This window comes from Dipteris shenzhenensis, chromosome 23, assembly GCF_047967505.1.
Source record: "Dipteris shenzhenensis isolate YYH24624 ecotype China chromosome 23, Dip_SZ_1.0, whole genome shotgun sequence".
NCBI classification, from domain to species: Eukaryota; Viridiplantae; Streptophyta; class Polypodiopsida; order Gleicheniales; family Dipteridaceae; genus Dipteris; species Dipteris shenzhenensis.
The window spans coordinates 11,020,846-11,039,482 of NC_141618.1; the positions used below are offsets into that span (position 1 = coordinate 11,020,846).

At 46.1% G+C, this 18,637-nt stretch overlaps 1 protein-coding gene across 1 annotated transcript in view; it reads right to left on the bottom strand.

Annotated features, from left to right (window-relative positions):
* The window catches only part of LOC147886979 (uncharacterized), an 874,612-nt gene that overhangs the window by 79,805 nt on the left and 776,170 nt on the right, over positions 1–18,637 (bottom strand). The window contains exons 33-36 of the mRNA XM_087394085.1: positions 15,006–15,251; positions 14,439–14,573; positions 13,787–14,059; positions 12,278–12,466 (exon numbers count right to left, since the gene is read on the bottom strand). Of these exons, the coding sequence (XP_087250211.1) occupies positions 12,278–12,466; positions 13,787–14,059; positions 14,439–14,573; positions 15,006–15,251 (843 nt within the window). The remainder of the gene's footprint in view (positions 1–12,277; positions 12,467–13,786; positions 14,060–14,438; positions 14,574–15,005; positions 15,252–18,637) is intronic.

Here is an 18,637-nt window from a genome sequence, read left to right on the forward strand (position 1 = left end):
TATACTCTGGAAGAAGCTTCCTTAATCCTTTGAGGTACCTACACTCAGAGGCATCATGTCCATGGATCTCACAAAATGTACAAAATGAGATAGAAGTAGGTACCTTTCGCTTGGAGGGGCACTCCCACCAGTAACCATGGTTAGAACCCTTGCATTCGGTGCACCAAAGGCCACTTCGAATTTGGGCCTCAAAGGACGATTGGCCATCCACCTTTATTCTATCTTTCAGGCCTTCTTTGATTTCTTCTAACTCCTTCTTGAGTTGCTGCCATGCGGATGATCCCTCCTCTCTTGGGAGTTGGGTGGTCATATTCATTGATAAGGCAAAGCTTAACTGTGACCGTTCCATCTTGACAGCTTCTTTTAGGAAGTCTTGAAGTGAGGCATGTTCAGGGAGTTTATCCACCAACCTTATAGCAATGGAAGGGGGTAATGCTTTCAAAAACCATCCCTTCATAACAGCATCATTAGGTGGCACAGACATCTTTGCCGCCAAGACCCTCATCCTTGTGTACATCTCAGAGATGCTTTCTCCAGGCTTCATGGTGTCAGTGGACAACTCTTGGACAATCATGTGTTCGAATTTTTCCAACTTGAAAGTGCGTAAGAATTCCTCCCTTAGGTCTGTCCACGTCTGGAAGTGGAGGAAATTGACTGTACCATACATCTGCTGCATCCTCCAATGACGAAGGAAAGATGTGAAGGAAGGCATGCTCATTCTCCACACCTTTAGCTTTACATGCTGTGAGAAACTTCCTCACATGAGCTTCCGCATCCTCATGGAGGTGGCCTTTGAACTTTTGAGTCTTCATGTGGACCTTGTTGAGTAGCTCAAGAAGTCTAGCCTTGTCTGGGGGACTGAGAACGGCCATCCCCACCCGAGAGGTTGGAGAAGATGCAAGAGTTGGAGGGAGTCCCGATGGGGCTGTAATGAGTGTTGGTGTTCCCAAGGAGGAGACCACCCCGACAACTCCTCCTGTGGAGGACCACAATGGGGAAGTCACTACTGATGTAGTCATAGAGGGAGTGTACCCAGATGGTAGCGCGTAAGTGGGGGGTCTCGGTGTTGCAGAGGGAAAGGGTGAGAACATGGAAGATGTGGGGGTGAAAGAGGATGGGAGAGCATTTGGGAAAGAGAGGGACGGAGCTGAAGTCATGGATGAGTAGGCAGAAGGGAAGGAAGGAGGTGGTGGAAAAGGCAACACCGGTGTGGATGGAAAGGGAGATGAAACCATCGTGGCAGGTAAAGGCATGGCCGGAGCAAAAGTACCCCCCAATGGAATAGATATAGAAGAAGGATTAGCTAGGAGCCCGGAGGTCGCAGCTTGTCCACAAGAGGTTGAGGCAGGAGCAGATGGAGTCACCACTCCGGTAGAAGAGGTAGTTGATGAAGACATCGTTGCAGGAAGAGAAGAGGGGCTTCCTTGACCTTGATGAGTCCCTGAGGAGCCCTCGTCCTTAGTACCCTCTTCTTTCACCTGTTCTCCGCTTTGCACTTCTTCTTCTCCGGAGTCCGGATCTGACCACCAGGGTCCCTGTTGATCCAAGTCAATGAGAGTGTCGATGAAGTTACTTGCTCTGGCTACTGCTCCAGTGGGTTCACTTTGTGCTCGAGTTGAGGGCTTCGCAAACTTACGTCGAACGTAATGCTTCTTGTACCTAGTTTGGTCTGCCGGAAGTCTTTTCTCCACTCTCCTCAAGTACCTCCTAGTTCTCTCACTAGCTCCTTCAAAGGTTTCAGAACTACTCCGCATAAGACCTCTCTCTAGGACCCTAGATCACGACTTCTCTCGTGCTACTCAATACCAGCAGTGTCCCACCGTGATCGCCATAAACTGTTTGAGGGGAGGGGTTTCTATCCTTCCGGAGGTGTTACCGGAGGCCAAAGGCCACTGGCGTGAGAAGCATGAGTTGTGCAATGCTCTAATGCAATGGATCGTGCAGAGCACACCGTGCAGTAGTGTGCGAGTGTCGTATGCTATACTGCAGTGAACGACGACGTACGAGTGCACTATGCTAAGTGACAATCACCGGTGAACTCCACAACATAAGCAAAATAAGAAAATCCTACACTGGTGAACAATCCCCATATCCGGAAGAGACAAGAGAGATGAGAAAGTGACTGAGTTGGCCAATGTACATATCACTGGACATGTCCCCAGGTCACAAGTCGCAAGTCACAAGAATACACAAGTCGCAAATCACCAAAATACACAGGTCTATCCCCATAGTAGACAAAGGGTACACACAAGTCTCTCACATTCGCTCCTTGGCGAGCTCGTAGCTCTAGCCTCTATCTCTCCTCACTCTCCTCCCTTTCGCTCTCGTGCCGAATGTCGAATGCCTCCTTTTCTCTCTCCCTTCTCCTTCATCCTCATCCCCCGCCTTGGAGGGTCCCTTCTTCGCTGAGAATCTCCCCTCTTTCTTCCCATTGGTCATCCTCTTATCTCCTTAGCTGTTGAGGATAGCCGTTGCGCCGCTGGCTCTCTTGATGGCTTCGGTGACTTCCTGACTCCCTGACTCGCCAGCCTAATGGTATAAATTCTCCATGTGTAGGTGAGCTGGTTCACCGCACCACTGCACCACTGTATCACTGAACCACTATGTGCTAAGCTCACTCTCCATGTGCACAGCTCTTGATGACCTGTGGTTGACATGTGTCGACCTGTGGTTAACATGTGTCGACCTGTGGTTGACAGCCTCGGACAGTACTCCTGGATGAACCCGTGTGATCGCGTGGCTAACTTGTGTTGACACATGGTCAACATGTGGTCAACAGATGTCGTCATGTGGTCAACGCCTGTCGACAGGTGGTTGTGTGATAAGGTAACAGTGGATCGCCTGGAGGGGGTCCCCTGGCTGATTCTCCGTGGATGCCATCTCGCTCCGCCCTCGCTCTCTCCCTGCATCGAGCGCATTGTCTTCGGTGCTTATGGGCCTACTTGTTAGGCTTTTTCTAGACCACCTTGATCCACTCCCCCTCTAAGGGTGTCACCCAAGTGGTCTAGGACTCGCAGTAGTTGCTGTTGTGGCCTACTGGGCTACTGGTTCTTGGTCTCTTGCGGCTCATGTTGCTTGCTTTGTCAGACGTGCAGGGGGGTTTGAGACTATTGTTGCTCTGTTGCTACCGGTGAGGGAGGCTCGACCTTTCTGCTTGCAGAGCCCGCTAGTGATCCTGCTAAGGGGGGGATCGTTGTTGCTGATCGCAAGGACAGTCCCTAGCCAAATGTCCGTGCTCTATGCATTGGAGGCACTAACTTGGTAAACCTGACATCTCGAGCCTCTGGCGGAGCTCACCCCCCTCAAGGGTCTCAAGGAGGATCCACTCTGGGAGAGACTCAAGGTCTTCTACCACGTTGTTGTCTTGTATGAAATCTTTCAAGCATTAATAGAAGGTTCCTTTCTTTGGAAGAAAAAAAAAAAGGTCTTCTACCACCAATCTAAGGCTGGGGCATCCTCCTCTACTACCACGTAACGGCTGACTCAGGGGGGGGGGACTCCAATACTGTGTCAAATGCTCTGCCGATAGAGGGAAGAATGGGCGTGTACTCCTTGGGGAGGCCTGGGAAGCGGATTGTCAGCGAAAAGCGAGGCACATGATGTATCGACCCCATGTCCTCTACTGTGAAGCCATAGTACCAAGGAAAGGTAAACAAGATGCGGGCCAAGGTAAATAGGGCTCTGCTCTATTAGTGCCAGGGTGGTGTCGGGTGAGCGAAACTGGAGAAGAAAGAATCCTCGTCCATAGATGGTGACCTCCTAAATATGGTCTCCCTTTAACGCTAATATCCGATCCACTACTACCTTGTTCGTAAGGGAACTATAGTATTAACCTGTTGTTTGTCCTGAGGAGAGAGTAAAACCTTAATTGGTAGGGGAGTCGAAGCTGATGCCATTGGGCCCTTCTGCCCAGACAAGTGTCACAACAAGGATTTCTTTCTCCAAGGTGTCAAGAATTAACCCGAAGCTGCGTGGTCTTTTATGAGAGACATGACTCTTCTTGGGTCTCTCTGTTCAATGATATTTGGTTGAATCATGCTCTTTGGATGATGTTCCCGGTTCTCCTTTTTTACAAACTTGCAAGTGCCTTTGTAGATACTGCCTGGGAGATTCTGGCAAGCATATCAATGTGGCATATTTGGAGATCCACATTAATAGAGGCTTTGGATGGTTCCTAGGTCCACCCTGCACACTCATTGGCTAGTATTTGGACAGGTCATGTACACCTTGATGGCCATTTGGGTGAGCATGCAAGGATCTTTTTGGGCAGCTTCTACTAGGAGGAATGCTTTTCCTTAAGGAGTGGAGAGTGGCTCTCCATTTTTCTCGGAGTCATTCACAAGGTTGAGGTGGCACTTTTAGCCTCAACCTTGAATTTTTTATAGCTCTCTTGTTGAGCTTAGTTTTGCCCTTTTAATGATTTTTTTATTATGCCTTGTATTATGTACTTCTCCCATGAGCTTTGCTCTTTGAGCTTCTTTCATAATTAATATATATGCCTTTTTGGTTGCTGCTCCTCCCCGCTGCTAGCTTCCCTCGCTTCTCCCTCCAGCCCCCCCTACCCTCTCAGCCAGCCCCTCCCCCTCCTCTCAGCCCCCTACCCAGCCCTCTCCTTCTGCCCCCCTCCCCTGCCATCTCCCCCTCCCCTCTCGGCTCTCCTACCCGCCCCCTCCCCCTCTCTTTCCCCCCCGCCTCCCCCGTCCCTCTTCCCCCGCCTCCTTCAGCCCTCTCCCCCGCCCCCTCCCCCGTCCCCTTCAGCCCCCTCCCCCCCCCCCCCTCTACCTCTCTCGGCCCCCTTTCCTTGCTCCCTCTCCTCCGCCTCCCCCACCCCCTTCAGCCCCTTCCCACACCCCCTTCCCCCACCCCATTCAGCCTCCTCTCCCAGCCACCGTCCCCGTCAGCCTGCTCTCCCAGCCACCCTCCTTCTCCCGTGCCCCCCTCAGCCCCCCGCAACCGCCTCCTTTTCCTTCCGCCCTCCTACGCCTCTCCTGGGCTTCTTCTTTCTGGCAGCATTTTCTAGAGCGGACGGAGTGTCATTGTGAGTCGGCCTTCCCACTGCAACTGGCGACGGACCATCCTTCAGCCAATCCTCGTCTGCTTCCACCGGCCGCAAAAACAATTACATTTTCAAAAGATGAGTTGCAGCAACTCAAAAAAGACAGAGCAGGAGAGATCCACTTCACTCTTTGATCGCATCCATGGGTCCCCTTCTTCCAAGTTACAGGCCAGGGACTGGATGCTCGCAGCTAAACTTGGAGACCTTGCACGGCACCTCACAGATGTTCGTGTGCCTGGTAGAGGCTTCTTCCAGGTGGGTTTTGATTCTTCAGATGCAACAAGTACAGTGCTCGAGGCTAGTTCCTTGGCACTGAGCTCAAGGAGAGTTTTTTTGACACCCTTCACGTTGGGATTTGATCCTGTGGAGGAGGATAGTCGGGTCACTTCACTCGTCATCAGATTCCCTGGCCTCCTTGATTTCAAAGCCTCGAGTGAGAGGCCGCTCTGCCAGTATCAAGATTCCAAATGCCTTTTATGCAGAGGAGGGCCTCACAGAGGCAGTGTTACAGATTTGGGTATCTCACATGCAGGGTGGCCCTTCATATGTAGCTGCAGCCCTCTCTGATTTAGCGACTTCTATCATTCAGTTGCTCGTGTCAGGAGAGGTGAGATTCTCAGGCAAGAGATTGGTATCCGCCAACAGCTGGTAGCTCTTCAGAGGGAAGAGCAAAAAAGGCCTATAGATGCTTGGATCCAAGGGCGCCTTGCTGTAGCAAGGGCTCATCAGTCACTGTTAGATCAGAAAGCAGAGTATGCCTTTCATGCCAGAGAGTCATTTTGGACTAAGATTGGAGGTAGGGTCAACGAGCAGTTCTTCTCTACTATTGCCCCCAGACATAGTAAGGAGAGCGTTTCACAGCTTGTTGACTCAAACGAGGTTCTATAGACACATCCAGATGCCATCTTGCAGGTAGCTACAGATTTTTATGCCTCCCTTCTCACAGCAAAAGCTGACACACAGGCTAGAGATGATGCTAGGGTTACTATTTGGCAGCACGCACTTGTTGGTGACAGGAGATATGAGAGTTTCACTTGATGCACCATTCACCAACATAGACTTTAGGACTGCTCTTTCTGTCCTTCACAAGGGCAAGTGTCCAGGCTCAGATGGGCTTTACCCCTTCCTTTTTTATTGCATTTTGGGATCTGATTGGGGATCAGATTACCTCAGCCTTGCAGGGCGCTTGGGACTCGGGTGAGACGCTAGACTCACTTACAAAGGGTCTCATTCATCTTATCCCAAAAGGGGGTTGCAGGAAAAGTGTCTCAATGGAGATTTGTTAGGCACTTTGTACAAGATTTTGACAAAAGCAATCAGCCTACGTTTGCATCCCTTTCTTCTAGATCTTATACATGATATGCAGACGGGCTTTGTGCATGGTAGAAGCATCTTTGATAACATCTTCTCATTCTGAGAGGCCTTTGACTAGGCCATGGACAATGGCCATAGGCTAGAGCCATTCTACTCCTTGACTTTGAAAAAGCCTGTGACAGGGTAGATTGGGGCTTTCTACATGGAGCCCTTGTTCGCTTTGGATTTTCAGATGCATGGATCAGAGGGGTGTCCGATCTTTACAGATCAGCCCACAACCAAATTCTTATTGGTGGACTGATGTTTGGATCAGAGGTGTTTCCTCTTTGTACAGATCAGCCCATAGCCAGGTACTTATTGGTGGGGTAAGGGGTGAGAGATTTCAGATTTCGAGATCAGTCCGTCAGGGATGCCCCCTTGCTCCTTTCCTTTTTTTATTCGTGGCCGAAGCTATGAGCATCTATGTTAGATCTCAAGCTGACATCTTTGGGCTGAGACTTCCTATCAGAAGAGAAGAGGAGCTGCTTGACAGTGAGTTGGCTGATGACACAGCAATTTATTTGGATGCCTCTCCACAGACATTGACTTCTTTCAGGACAGCATTGGATTTATTTTGCTTGGCGGCAGGGGCGCAGATAAATTGGCATAAATCCAATGGCTTTTGGATCAGTGATGAGGACACTCCAGTTTGGGGGCTTGACATAGGGTTCACTTGGGTTCAGAGGGGTGAGCCTATCAGGTATTTGGGCTGCCAGGTCGGCTTGGGTATTTCTACCACGCGCAACAGTTTGCTCCCGTGTTGGAGAGCATCAGAAGGAAGCTTCTCTTTTGGAGCTCAGCCAAGCTGGATCTTGCCTCTAGAGTTGTGGTGGTCAACCAGGTCCTCTTGGCCACGGCTTGGTTTATTTGTTCATGTTGGTGCCGTTCTAGGGACTGCATCATTCAGCTCAGAAGACCGATCAGGAACTTTCTCTGGAGTGGGCTTGATGGCACAGCAGATGCCTTAGCCAGAGTGGCTTGGGAGACCCTCATCCTCCCTACACAGGATGGGGGTCTCAATATTATTGATCCAGATTTACAGTGCAGAGCCTTACTTTGCAAGATAGTGGTGCGAGGACTTATGCCAGGACAGGAACCGTGGAAGGACTTTCTTATCAGCAGCATACAGAGGTGCACACCCTCCTCAGGAGGAGACTGGATGAGCAGTGTTAGATGGATCTTCACCTCAGCACACCTCATATCATCTTCATCCCCTCTCATGGTTGCCATTCTGAAAGATTGGGCTAGTTTCAGAAGCTCTCTTCGGAGGATTCCTCCTTCCTCCCGGGAAGAGATTGATAGGCAGCCCATCATGTGGAACGACAGTATTTTAGATGATCGTGGCAGACCACTGGGTGCCTCACTCTACATGCAGTGGGCCAGGTGGGAGAGGGGACTTGCTTCTTCTTTGGGATCTTGGAAAGCTTTCCGTAGGCTTCCAGAGGAAACCAAGTCAAGGTTGACAGGACATCTCAGAGGGAGTGCAGGGAGGATCTTGAAGATTGAGACAGCCCTTCCAGAGGCTTGGATAGACACAGATGATATGCCTCTCACTTCCTCCACTTGGGCAGGTACTTTCTCGAGAGGCGGGGTTCCACTTCAGGTCTTAGCCTTCCGAGATGCACAGGAGGATGCTTTGGTTTTCAGTGTCCAGGATGGTGGCAGATTGCTCAGATCTACAGATGATATATTGCTTGAGTCTGCTTTTCAGCCTATCAGGGTCGTAGGCCTTTTGATGCAGGGATCAGATTCAGAGTGGTTCTTAGACCCTGACCCCCAGTTACTCTCCACCGGGTCTTGGAGACTTTGGCTCTATGGAGGAGTTCCCATCATGTATTTATAGTGGGACCCCGGAGAGTGGGAGTGGATTGACGCGGGGCATCGAGAGAAGACCATCCCCTTCTTTCGTTACACGGTCAGAAATGCCAGGAGATTTCAGCTCAGTAGTAGAGGCTGGAGACCCTCCAGAGTTCCTCATTGGGAGACTTTTGGTATTACTGCGGATCAGCAGAGGTACTTCTGGAGGAGGCTCTGGAAATCCGACAGGAATAGAAAGATCACCATCTTCTTTTGGCTTTCTATTCATGGAGGGATTGCAGTGAACCTTTGGAGGTCCAGGTTCGGAGCCGACCCTACTTGCCCTCGTTGCCTTTCTGCTTCGGAGTCTATTCAGCATTGCTTATGGGATTGCAGACAGGCGAGATTGATTTGGATGGGGATAGCCAGGATCTTCAGTCACTTTGCCCATTCCCCACTCTTTATGACTTGGGGCTCGATGGCTTGGCTTTCTCTTACAGGACCTCAGGTTTTCTATGAGGGACTTGACTCCTCTCGGGCCATTTCGGTTCGACGTCATCGGGTTGAGTTCTGCTCGTTGGATGTGGTTCCACACCGTCCTTTTACAGCTGTACATGCCTCTGTGGATACTTCTTGGGAGATTATAGCGAGCATAGCAGCCTGGCATATCTGGAGAGCCAGATGCACGGAGGCTATGGAGGGTACTCAGGTTCATCCCTCACACACATTGGCTAGTATCTGGACAGACTATCTGGACAGACATCGTACACACTCTGATGGCCGTATGGACGGGTATGCAGGGGGACTCCCGTGCAGCCTCAGCTAGGAGGGCTTCTTTCTTCAGGGAATGGAAGGATTCTCCTTTCTTCTCTGAATCTACTACAGGGTTGAGATGGCACTTTCAGCCTCAGCCTTGGTTTCTTTCCACCTCACTCTGAGGGGTTTTTTATTATCCTCATGATTTCATGATGTATTCCGCTTTGAGCTTGCTCTCGCGGGTTTTTGTTCTTACTTAATAGAAGTCTTTTTCATGGGAAAAAAAAAAAAAATTTCTTATTGGTGGAATCAGGGAGGACAGGTTTCAGATTAGCAGATCAGTTTGGCAGGGATGCCCCTTAGCTCCCTTTCTCATTTTATTTGTGGCTGAAGCTATGAGCATCTATATTAGGGATCAAGCTGAAATTATTGGACAAAGACTCCCATTGAGGCAGGAGGAAGAGTTGTTGGATAGTGAGTTGGCATATGACACTGCAGTTTTTTTGGATGCCACGCCACAAACACTCACCTCTTTCAGGACAGCTTTGGATTGTTTTGCACTGCATCAGGGGCTCATATAAATTGGAACAAATCCAATGGCTTTTGGATTTGTGATCAGGACACTCAAGATTGGGGGGCAAACATTGGGTTCACTTGGTTCAGAGGGTTCTTTCCATCAGGTATCTAGGATGCTAGGTTGGGATCGGCATCTCTCCAGCACAACAGTTTGCTCCGGTGTTGGAGAGCATCAGGAGGAAACTCCTTTTTTGGAGTTCTACTAGCCTTGACCTTGCATCCAGAGTAGTGGTTGTGAACCAAGTGCTGTTGGCTACTTCCTGGTTTGTTTGTTCATGTGGGTGCCGATCTAGAGAGTGTATCAATGAGCTCAAGAGACCTATCAGGAATGTTTTGTGGAGTGGACTAGATGGCCCTACACATGCTATAGCGAGGGTGGCTTGGGAGACCCTCACTCTCCCCACAGGGGAAGGGGGTCTCACTATTATTAATCTAGAATATGCAGTGTATGGCCTTGCTCTGTAAGATGGTGTTGAGAGGATAGGAGCGTTGGAAGGATTTTTCCTTATGTAACATTCAGCCCTATACACCTTCTCTTGGGGGAGATTGGATGGACAGCTCGAGAATGGAACTTTACTTCAGCCCATATCAGATCTCCCTCTTTCCCTCTCATGGCTGCCATTTAAAAGCTTGGGACAGCTTCAAATGCACTCTTCGGAGAGTTCCACCTTCCCCTCGCGAAATAGACAAGTAGCCTATCATGTGGAATAATTGTATATTGGATGAGCATGGCAGTTCACTAGGAGCGTCACATATATGTAGTGGTCTAGGTGGGAGAGGGGACCTCCCTCCATGGTGGAGGCCTGGAAAGCCTTCAGTAAACTTCCAAAGGATCAGATACTCTTATTAGTCAGCCACCTTAGAGGGAGTGCAGTCAGGATTCAGCAGATAGATGCAGCCATACCAAGGGAGTGGATGGATACAGATAACATGCCGATTACAGAGTGCACTTGGTTGGGTGCTTTCACGAGGAAGGATATTCCTGTATAGGTTATAGCCTTGCGGGATGCACAGGAGGACGCCCTTGTCTTTGAGGTTCAATCGAGAGGCAGACTTCACAGATCTTCAGAGGATATTTTTTTTTGGGGTTGCCTTTCAGCGTGTCAGGACTGCAGGATATATGGAGTGGGGTAGGGATTCACAGTGGTATCTTGATCCTGACCCCATTCTTATGACTTGGGTCTTGGAGATTGTGGTTATATGGTGGTTTCCCCGCCGTTAGGTCCTTGCAGTGGGACCCTGGGGAGGAGTGGGAGTGGATTGATGAAGGGCACCGAGAAAAGAGCATCCCCTTCTTTCGTTACACAGTCAGAAATGCCAAGAGATTCTAGCTCAACAATAGAGGTTGGAGGCCCTCCAAAGCTCCTCATTGGGATAGTTTTCAGATTTCTGCAGATGTGCAAAAAACCTTTTGGAGGAGTCTGTGGAAATCTCTCAGGAATAGAAAAATCACTCTTTTCTTTTGGCTTTCTATTCACGGAGGGATTGCAGTGAACCTGTGGAGATCCAGGGTCGAGGTTGACCTTACATGTCCTCGATGCCACACAACAGTTGAGTGAGTTCAGCATTGCCTCTGGGAGTGCAGACATGTAAGGATGCTTTGGGAGGGTGTTGCTAGGATACTTTGCATATTTCATAGATCACCCTTCTATATGACCTGGGGATCAGTTGCATGGTTGTCTCTTACTGGTCATCAGGTGTCTTTTGAGGGACATGGGTCAGATTCAGCCTTCTTTGTATGACGCCATCTTGTGCAATCATGTTCCCTCCAGGATGTTCCTTTCACTCCTTTTAGAGTTTCCCATGCCTCTATAGACACATCTTGGGAGGTTCTGGCTAGTATTTCAGCTTGGCATATTTAGAGGGCCAAATTGTACAGAGGCGATGGAAAGTTCCCAGGTTCACCCTTCCTAGACTATGGCCAGTATATGGACTGATACTATACACACTTTGATGGCCATTTGGGCAAGCATACAGGGATCTTCGAGAGCAGCTACCGCTAGGAGGGATATTTTTTTTCAAAGTTTGGAAGGGATCTCCTTTCTTCTCTGATTCTCCTTCAGGGTTGAGGTGGCATTTTTAGCCTCCACCCTGGAATTTTGTTAGCATTTTCTAAGCTGGTTTATTCTTTCATGCATGTCATGATGTACTTCCGCACTCGAGCTTGCTCTTGCAGTTTTCATTCATACTTAATGAAGTAATTGTTTTGGGAAAAAAATAAATTTAATATGTCTTTCCTTTGAAAAATAAAAGGCTAGCGAGAGGGAGGGTAAGTGGAAAAATGGGCTGGGTGCGAGGCAAGCTGAGCAAAGAAACAGGTTAGAGGGGATTGCAATACAATGAAATGAAAAATGGCCACAAGGTAAGTGAGGCTGAACAAAATGACAGGGGGAAGAATGTGAGTAGAAGGGGTTGTAAGGGAAGGACGTTGAAGGTGAGTGAGAGGCTGTGCAGTGGATTGTGCGACAGCTGGGGAATGGCAACAACGGCGGGAGCATGCTTACACACTTGCTAAAAGACAGGATTTTCAATTGATTCAGAAAATTATACAAGGATTCGTCCTTAGAATATTAATAATACTAGAGTATGATGTATATTTCCATAAACACAATTGTATGCTGGAAATCTAGTTGTTATAGCGATTTAATGCACTATTCAGATATACAGGAAACGAAATGAAAAATATATGGGAAAAGTGCTAGTTCATGTTATAGTTGGAAGGCAAGAGATGAGGAATGCCTTCTGACAGTTCTGAACATCCTGCTCAAGTGCAGACTTCTTTTGTTCCATATTCTCAAGCTGCTCTTGCAGTTTTTGCAGTTTGTCTTCCACCTCCTTTAATATCTCCTTCTTCTTTGACAGTGCTACTTGGAGTGTTTCAAACTCAGCGGTTGCTGCATCAAGCTTAGCCTTTTTGGGTGCAACTACCTGAAATTAATTTGCCCAAAAAAATTCGGATTAATGCATTTCTCCCCTGTAATTCAAGGAGTTATGAAAGTAGGGTAGAATTTATAATACATCACGATGCAGTTTGCTGCTGAGAACTGAAACATTTTAGAACCCCACCATGAGAAATAATCTTATAATTAGACTAAATCAGGTGACCATATCCAGGATAGGCCTACAGCCTGGAACTTCTTATAGAACCACCATGAGAAATAATTATATAATAAGACTAAATCAGGTGCCCATAGCCAGGATAGGTCTACAGCCTGGAATTTCTTATTCTATTGATCCTATAGGACGTAGTTTTCTGTAAATTAGGTTTGATCCAAGAGTCAACCCCCTTTACCCTTTGTTTTAGGGTGATGTCCAAATTTGTGCCCTCCCTATGGGGTAAATGTGGGCTTTGTATCGATGGGATTAAAAACCATAATATCATGAACATGCAGCCTGATACCCATATTCCCCTGGCCATCTATGGATGGAGAAAGCTCCAAAGGCAGGCATAAAGTACTCTTGGTTCCATATTGTAAAATTATTACGATTGGAAGTTGCTCTCTCTCTTTTTTCTTTCTAATCTCTTTGTTAAATTTCTTAGATGCATGATATTTCACTTTATTTTGAAAAACAAGGGGAATACTAAATCTTTTATCTTTCATCTATCACTTAAATGTGTCACCCTACTGATTAGATTTCAGTCTAGCTTGGTTCTGACTCTGCTTACACTTTCCCTTCTCTTCTTCTTGTTCATGATCTCTACTTCCATTCTCTACTTTTATCTATCCTCTTTTATTCACGACTCCTTGTGTGACTTTAAATAATTCCTTTGTATGCAGACCATTTATGGGTTGCGTGACATGTTTCATGTATGGGACTGTGGTTAAGAGAATTTTGGATTGGGTGTCAGGGTTATCTTGGAACGTTAGTACCTCAACAAAATACTAATGAGGGAAACACAAATGAGCTATCTTCTGTCATTTTCACAATAAAGTGAAGTTCAACTTTATAAACTCATAATGTGCATCGTAGCTTGTAGAGTTGAAGAAACTAAAGAATTGTATCTGTTGTCCAGTATCTTTTCCATCGACTACAGCCTTTGTTCTCGCCTTGAAAATAAATATTTTTCTTTGGTTTTGTCTTACTTGTCTATTGAGACCCTTGTCCCCTGTGATTTCTACTCAAAACTCTGATTAGCTATAAAAATTGGCAATTTTCTTCCCTACACTAAAAGGTTGAGTTTTCTTTAAGCTATATGAGGAACTTTCAGAGGTTCAAAGTTACAAGCCAAGAAGGGATAAATGGGACCTGAGCAACTTTGTCATAACTTTCAATGGCACGTATCCAGCAACAAAGTCCATGAGCTGCTTTTGATGCTTTCTTCACAACATCCGGATCAAAGTTAGGCATGACTAGGTATGGGCGCACTTTCTCGATGATATCTGCTGGTATATGATCTTTATCATAGTCTTTAAGAGATTGGAGAAAGTTGGTGTCTGTGAGCATCTGCTGAGCTGGTCCCCAGTAGTCATCAATCTTCTTTCCAGGATTACTTGGATCTGGAATCCTTCTTGATTTTACCTATTAACACAATTTGTATTGAAGAAGCATTTACAATAATATTTATCATAAGTTTGCAGTGTATTTATAAACAGGCCATCATGTGAGAAATGAAGCACATTACAATTTTGCACCATGGAGATCTTGTGTGAGTTATGTTTTTTTAATATGTAGTGTTGGTCACGCAAAATTATTTGTTTTAAGCAGTGGAAAAAGTGTAGCATTGAAGCATGTCCTAAAAATAAATTCTTTCTTTTAACTTTGGGGGTTCCCTATTGATGCCATGTGTAACATTAGATTGTCCCTTTTGAAACAGAATTGGAAACAGGGGGGATTTGCAAAAAAAGCAAATGGGTGCTGTAGTTTACACCTGATCAAACATCATGACCATTATGCTTACCCCCTTCATGATACAACATGCCCCCATAACCAATTTGACAGGAGCCGGTGGATTCTTCATGGCTTTCACTTCCGTAATATCTGACTTTGTAAGAGTGTCTAGTGCTGCAAGAGCAGCTTCTAGTACTGGCATTGCCTATGAAAGGGGAAAGTTTATAAGTTGTGCATATTTTCATAGAAGATATTATGTAGCATCAAAGCCATGAAATACATAAAAAGTTTGTGTCTATGCTGTATTGGCAAGGGAGCCTGGCATAGTTCATGTTTAAGCTGCAGTGGTCAGTAAACAATGGCCATATTATTCATTCCTATCCACTTCTATATCGACTATATTGTACTTGCAAATTGTACTTGCAAGAGACCTTGGTTTAAATTATCAGAGCTTGATTGATATTTAGATTACACCTAGTATAATAATTTAGCTGAGCTCTTCAGAAATGAATAAAATGAAATTTGAACTCTGCTAAAAAAAAGGACTGAAAAAAGGTAACAAAATGTTACTGATGGAACCTTAAATAAAACTAAAAGGGCAGATCTTTGTGTTCAATTTCTGGAACCTTGTACTTACCACAGCAAGTTCAGATTCACAATCAGCCTTGATGGACTCTGCCTCTTTTGCCTTTATATTGGCTACAGTTTCTTCCTCTTCCACCACGCATCTTGTTTTCTCTGCCTCCTTTCTATCTCTACTGATAATTCTTAAAAGGGCATCTGTTTCTTCTGCCGTTTTGATCAAGACAGGTTGAAGAGCCTCTAGTTCTTTTTTCATTACATTGACCTGACCCTCAGCATCAAAGAGCTTTTCTAGACCAACCTACAAATTTGGATATCATAGAAAGTCAAATACTTCAGTGCACTCCTCCCCCAAATCTCAGACTAGTGCTGAAAGCCTGGGCGATATTAACACATCAGAGTTTTATTTAATGCATTTAAATGAGGAACCACCTTGCCAATGTGCATGGTGCACCATGATTCTGGGAGATCTTAAACAACTTTAGTTCACAGGCACTTACATGTCCATGTATATGTGTATGGACAGAGGGGCTTGTGTGAGCACGCACACATGCACGTGTGTATTTCACTAAAAAAAGTATGTGTGTTTGTATGCACAAAAAAAGCAAGCTGCTTTTTTTTTTTTTTTTTGAAGTGTGTATCAAAAATTCCACCCAAAAAAAAAAGTGTGTATCAAAGATTTCACCCAAAAAAAAAAAGTGTGTGTGTGTGTGTGTGTGTGTGTGAGAGAGAGAGAGAGAGAGAGAGAGAAACATGCTTTGATAGTGTGTGTGTGGAGTGGAAGAGAGGTGAGAGAGCAACGTGAGAGAAGAGGTTGACGCAGAGCCAGGATCCCGTTCACCTCCCTTTCCGTCCGTACGTCTGTACGGATGACGTACGGTTGTACGGCGTTGAACGTACTGTTCTGGCTAATCCCTGCGATGACTGTCTGAACCCGCTGCTGTCCTCCTTGATATCGAATTTCTCCTTCTCAACTTCCTTCTGTTCGTCCGTACATCTTTGCTTCTTCCGTACAGTACCATCCCTTCGTATCAAATCAGCATCTCTTTTCCGTACATTTCTGCTTATACTCTCTGTTTCAGTATTTCGTACGGGTCAGTCTTTGTCATATCTCCGTACAGGGCCACCGTACGTCCGTACATCCTTTCCTTCTCCGTACAGCTATAGCCCGTCGTTTCTCCTCACCCCCTCTGTTCCGTACAGTTTTGACAGTTCATCTGTGTCAATTTTCCGTTCTGTTCTGTTGCCTTTCCGTACATCTGTACGTACCTCACTCCGGTGTTCCTCCCGTACAGTTTCTGCCTGCTCCTCCTTTCGTCAGTACAGTGCTGCAGCCCTCTCTTTCTCTCATCGTTTGATATTGGTTGAATCCCTCAGCCTCCATGGCAGAAGCAAACAAATATTATGTCAAGAGAGCACTCTCTCCTGAACCCAAACGACAAGCACATGCAACCTCTCCCCCCATAGCTCCTTCTTCTGAAGATGCTTCATATGTGTTTGATATGTTGAATGAGGATTTTCAACAAAGTAGAAGGGAATGGATTCAAGCTGCTCCGGAACTCACTTACAAAATGAAGTTGCCTTCTCTTGTGCATCCTTTGAAGAAGCTCCCTCAAACTGCAGTGATCATCTTTTTCCCAGGCAAAATTCCCTCTGCTAATGATGTGGGACAATGGGTGAATTCTCTTCTAGGTGGATGCTATGTAGAAGGAGTTTATTTTGCCTCCCGAGGATTTTATGAAGTACATCTTTTGGATGCCTTGACAAAACAAAAGATGTTGGAAATGTCTCCTTTATTTTTTGGTCGACAAATGGTGCATATCATGCCCTGGTCCCCTAATAAGGACTATCAGAATCTCATTAAGCATCACTGCCCAGTATGGGTTGAAGTGGTTGATTTTCCAGATTACATGAGAACAGAGCTTCCAGGTTTAGCTATGACATTGGGACAAGTGATCTGTCCTCCTCGTCCCACAGGTAATAAAAATCGTTTTTGCATCTTGTGGGATACTGATAGACCGACCCCCTCCTCTATCGCAGTTGAGATTGAGGGTGTTAATTTGGGAAAAAAATATTTCACTTTAAAATGGGGCATTTTTGCTGGAGCTTGTTTTTCTTGTCACAAGTTTGGGCATCTTGCTTCAGAGTGTCCCTCTATCCTTCATCCACCTCCTCCAGCAGCTATCCCTCTGCCATCAAATAAAGGAGGTCAGAAGACATATGTTGAAAAGATTGAAGTTAAAGGAGCAAAGCCTTCAGTTCATACAGGGACCCAGGCCATTTCAGCTCCAAATAAGGATAAAGGAAAAAGCAAGTTAGGGGAAAATAACCCATCTTCTCATGAGGGATGGCAGACTGCAAAGAAGACGGCGCCCCTCAAACAAAGACCTCTCCAATCTTGTAATTGGGATGCCTCTGCTCCTTCTCCAGGACAATCTTCTACCTCTCCAAGCAACCCCATCTCAAAGGCATGGGTTAATGCAGTCAAGAAGGGTCTTCCCCTTTGTGAAGAAGATGATATTATCAGGGAATTGGATGCTGAGGGTCAGCAAGACCCTGTGGCAATGGCAGAGGCTTGAGGCCTCCTGTACTTTTTGAGGACAGATCATCTCTTGTATATATTTTCATGCGTGCTTCTCTTAAATGTTTTTCCTACAATATACAGGGATCTCTGCAATCAGAATAAATGGAGGCTTTTATGGCATTATATAAATACAACTCATCCGGATGTTGTGTGTCTACAAGAGCATAATCAGCATTTTTTGGCTGGCCAGCATGGGTTTTTTTCTGGATATGATATATTTTATTCAGGATCTGGACAGTTCTCTGGGCTGTGCATTTTAGCCAGACATGATTTGCAACCCTTGATAGCATATAATGATCTTGGTGGAAGATGGATGATTATCCAATGTATGATTAATGGAGAGATTTTTGAGATAGGATCTTTGTATGCTTCTCAAAATTCAGCATCAAGAGCTCAAATGTGGAACTCCATCAAGCAATATCCTTGGTCTTCAAATGCCTTACTTTGTGGTGATTTCAACAATTCTCCTCACTGGAAGGACAACACTACACATAAATCCCATATGCTGCCTTCTGAAATTCAGCAATGGCAGCCTGGCATATCTGGAGATCCAGATGCACAGAGGCTATGGAGGGTACTCAGGTTCATCCCTCGCACACATTGGCTAGTATCTGGACAGACATCGTACACACTCTGATGGCCGTATGGACGGGTATGCAGGGGGACTCCCGTGCAGCCTCAGCTAGGAGGGCTTCTTTCTTCAGGGAATGGAAGGATTCTCCTTTCTTCTCTGAATCTACTACAGGGTTGAGATGGCACTTTCAGCCTCAGCCTTGGTTTCTTTCCACCTCACTCTGAGGGGGTTTTTTATTATCCTCATGATTTCATGATGTATTCCGCTTTGAGCTTGCTCTCGCGGGTTTTTGTTCTTACTTAATAGAAGTCTTTTTCATGGAAAAAAAAAATTCAGCAATGGGAACATATGACATCATCTCTACAATTTGCAGATTTATGGACAGCAACTCTCCCATCAATTTTGGGATTTACATATCATCATAATGCTTTCACAGAATATTGGGCCAGGCTTGATAGATTTTATCTTCTTCATGCTCAGCAATATGATGAATATACATGTCAAATGCGGACTGATTATTCACAGCAAT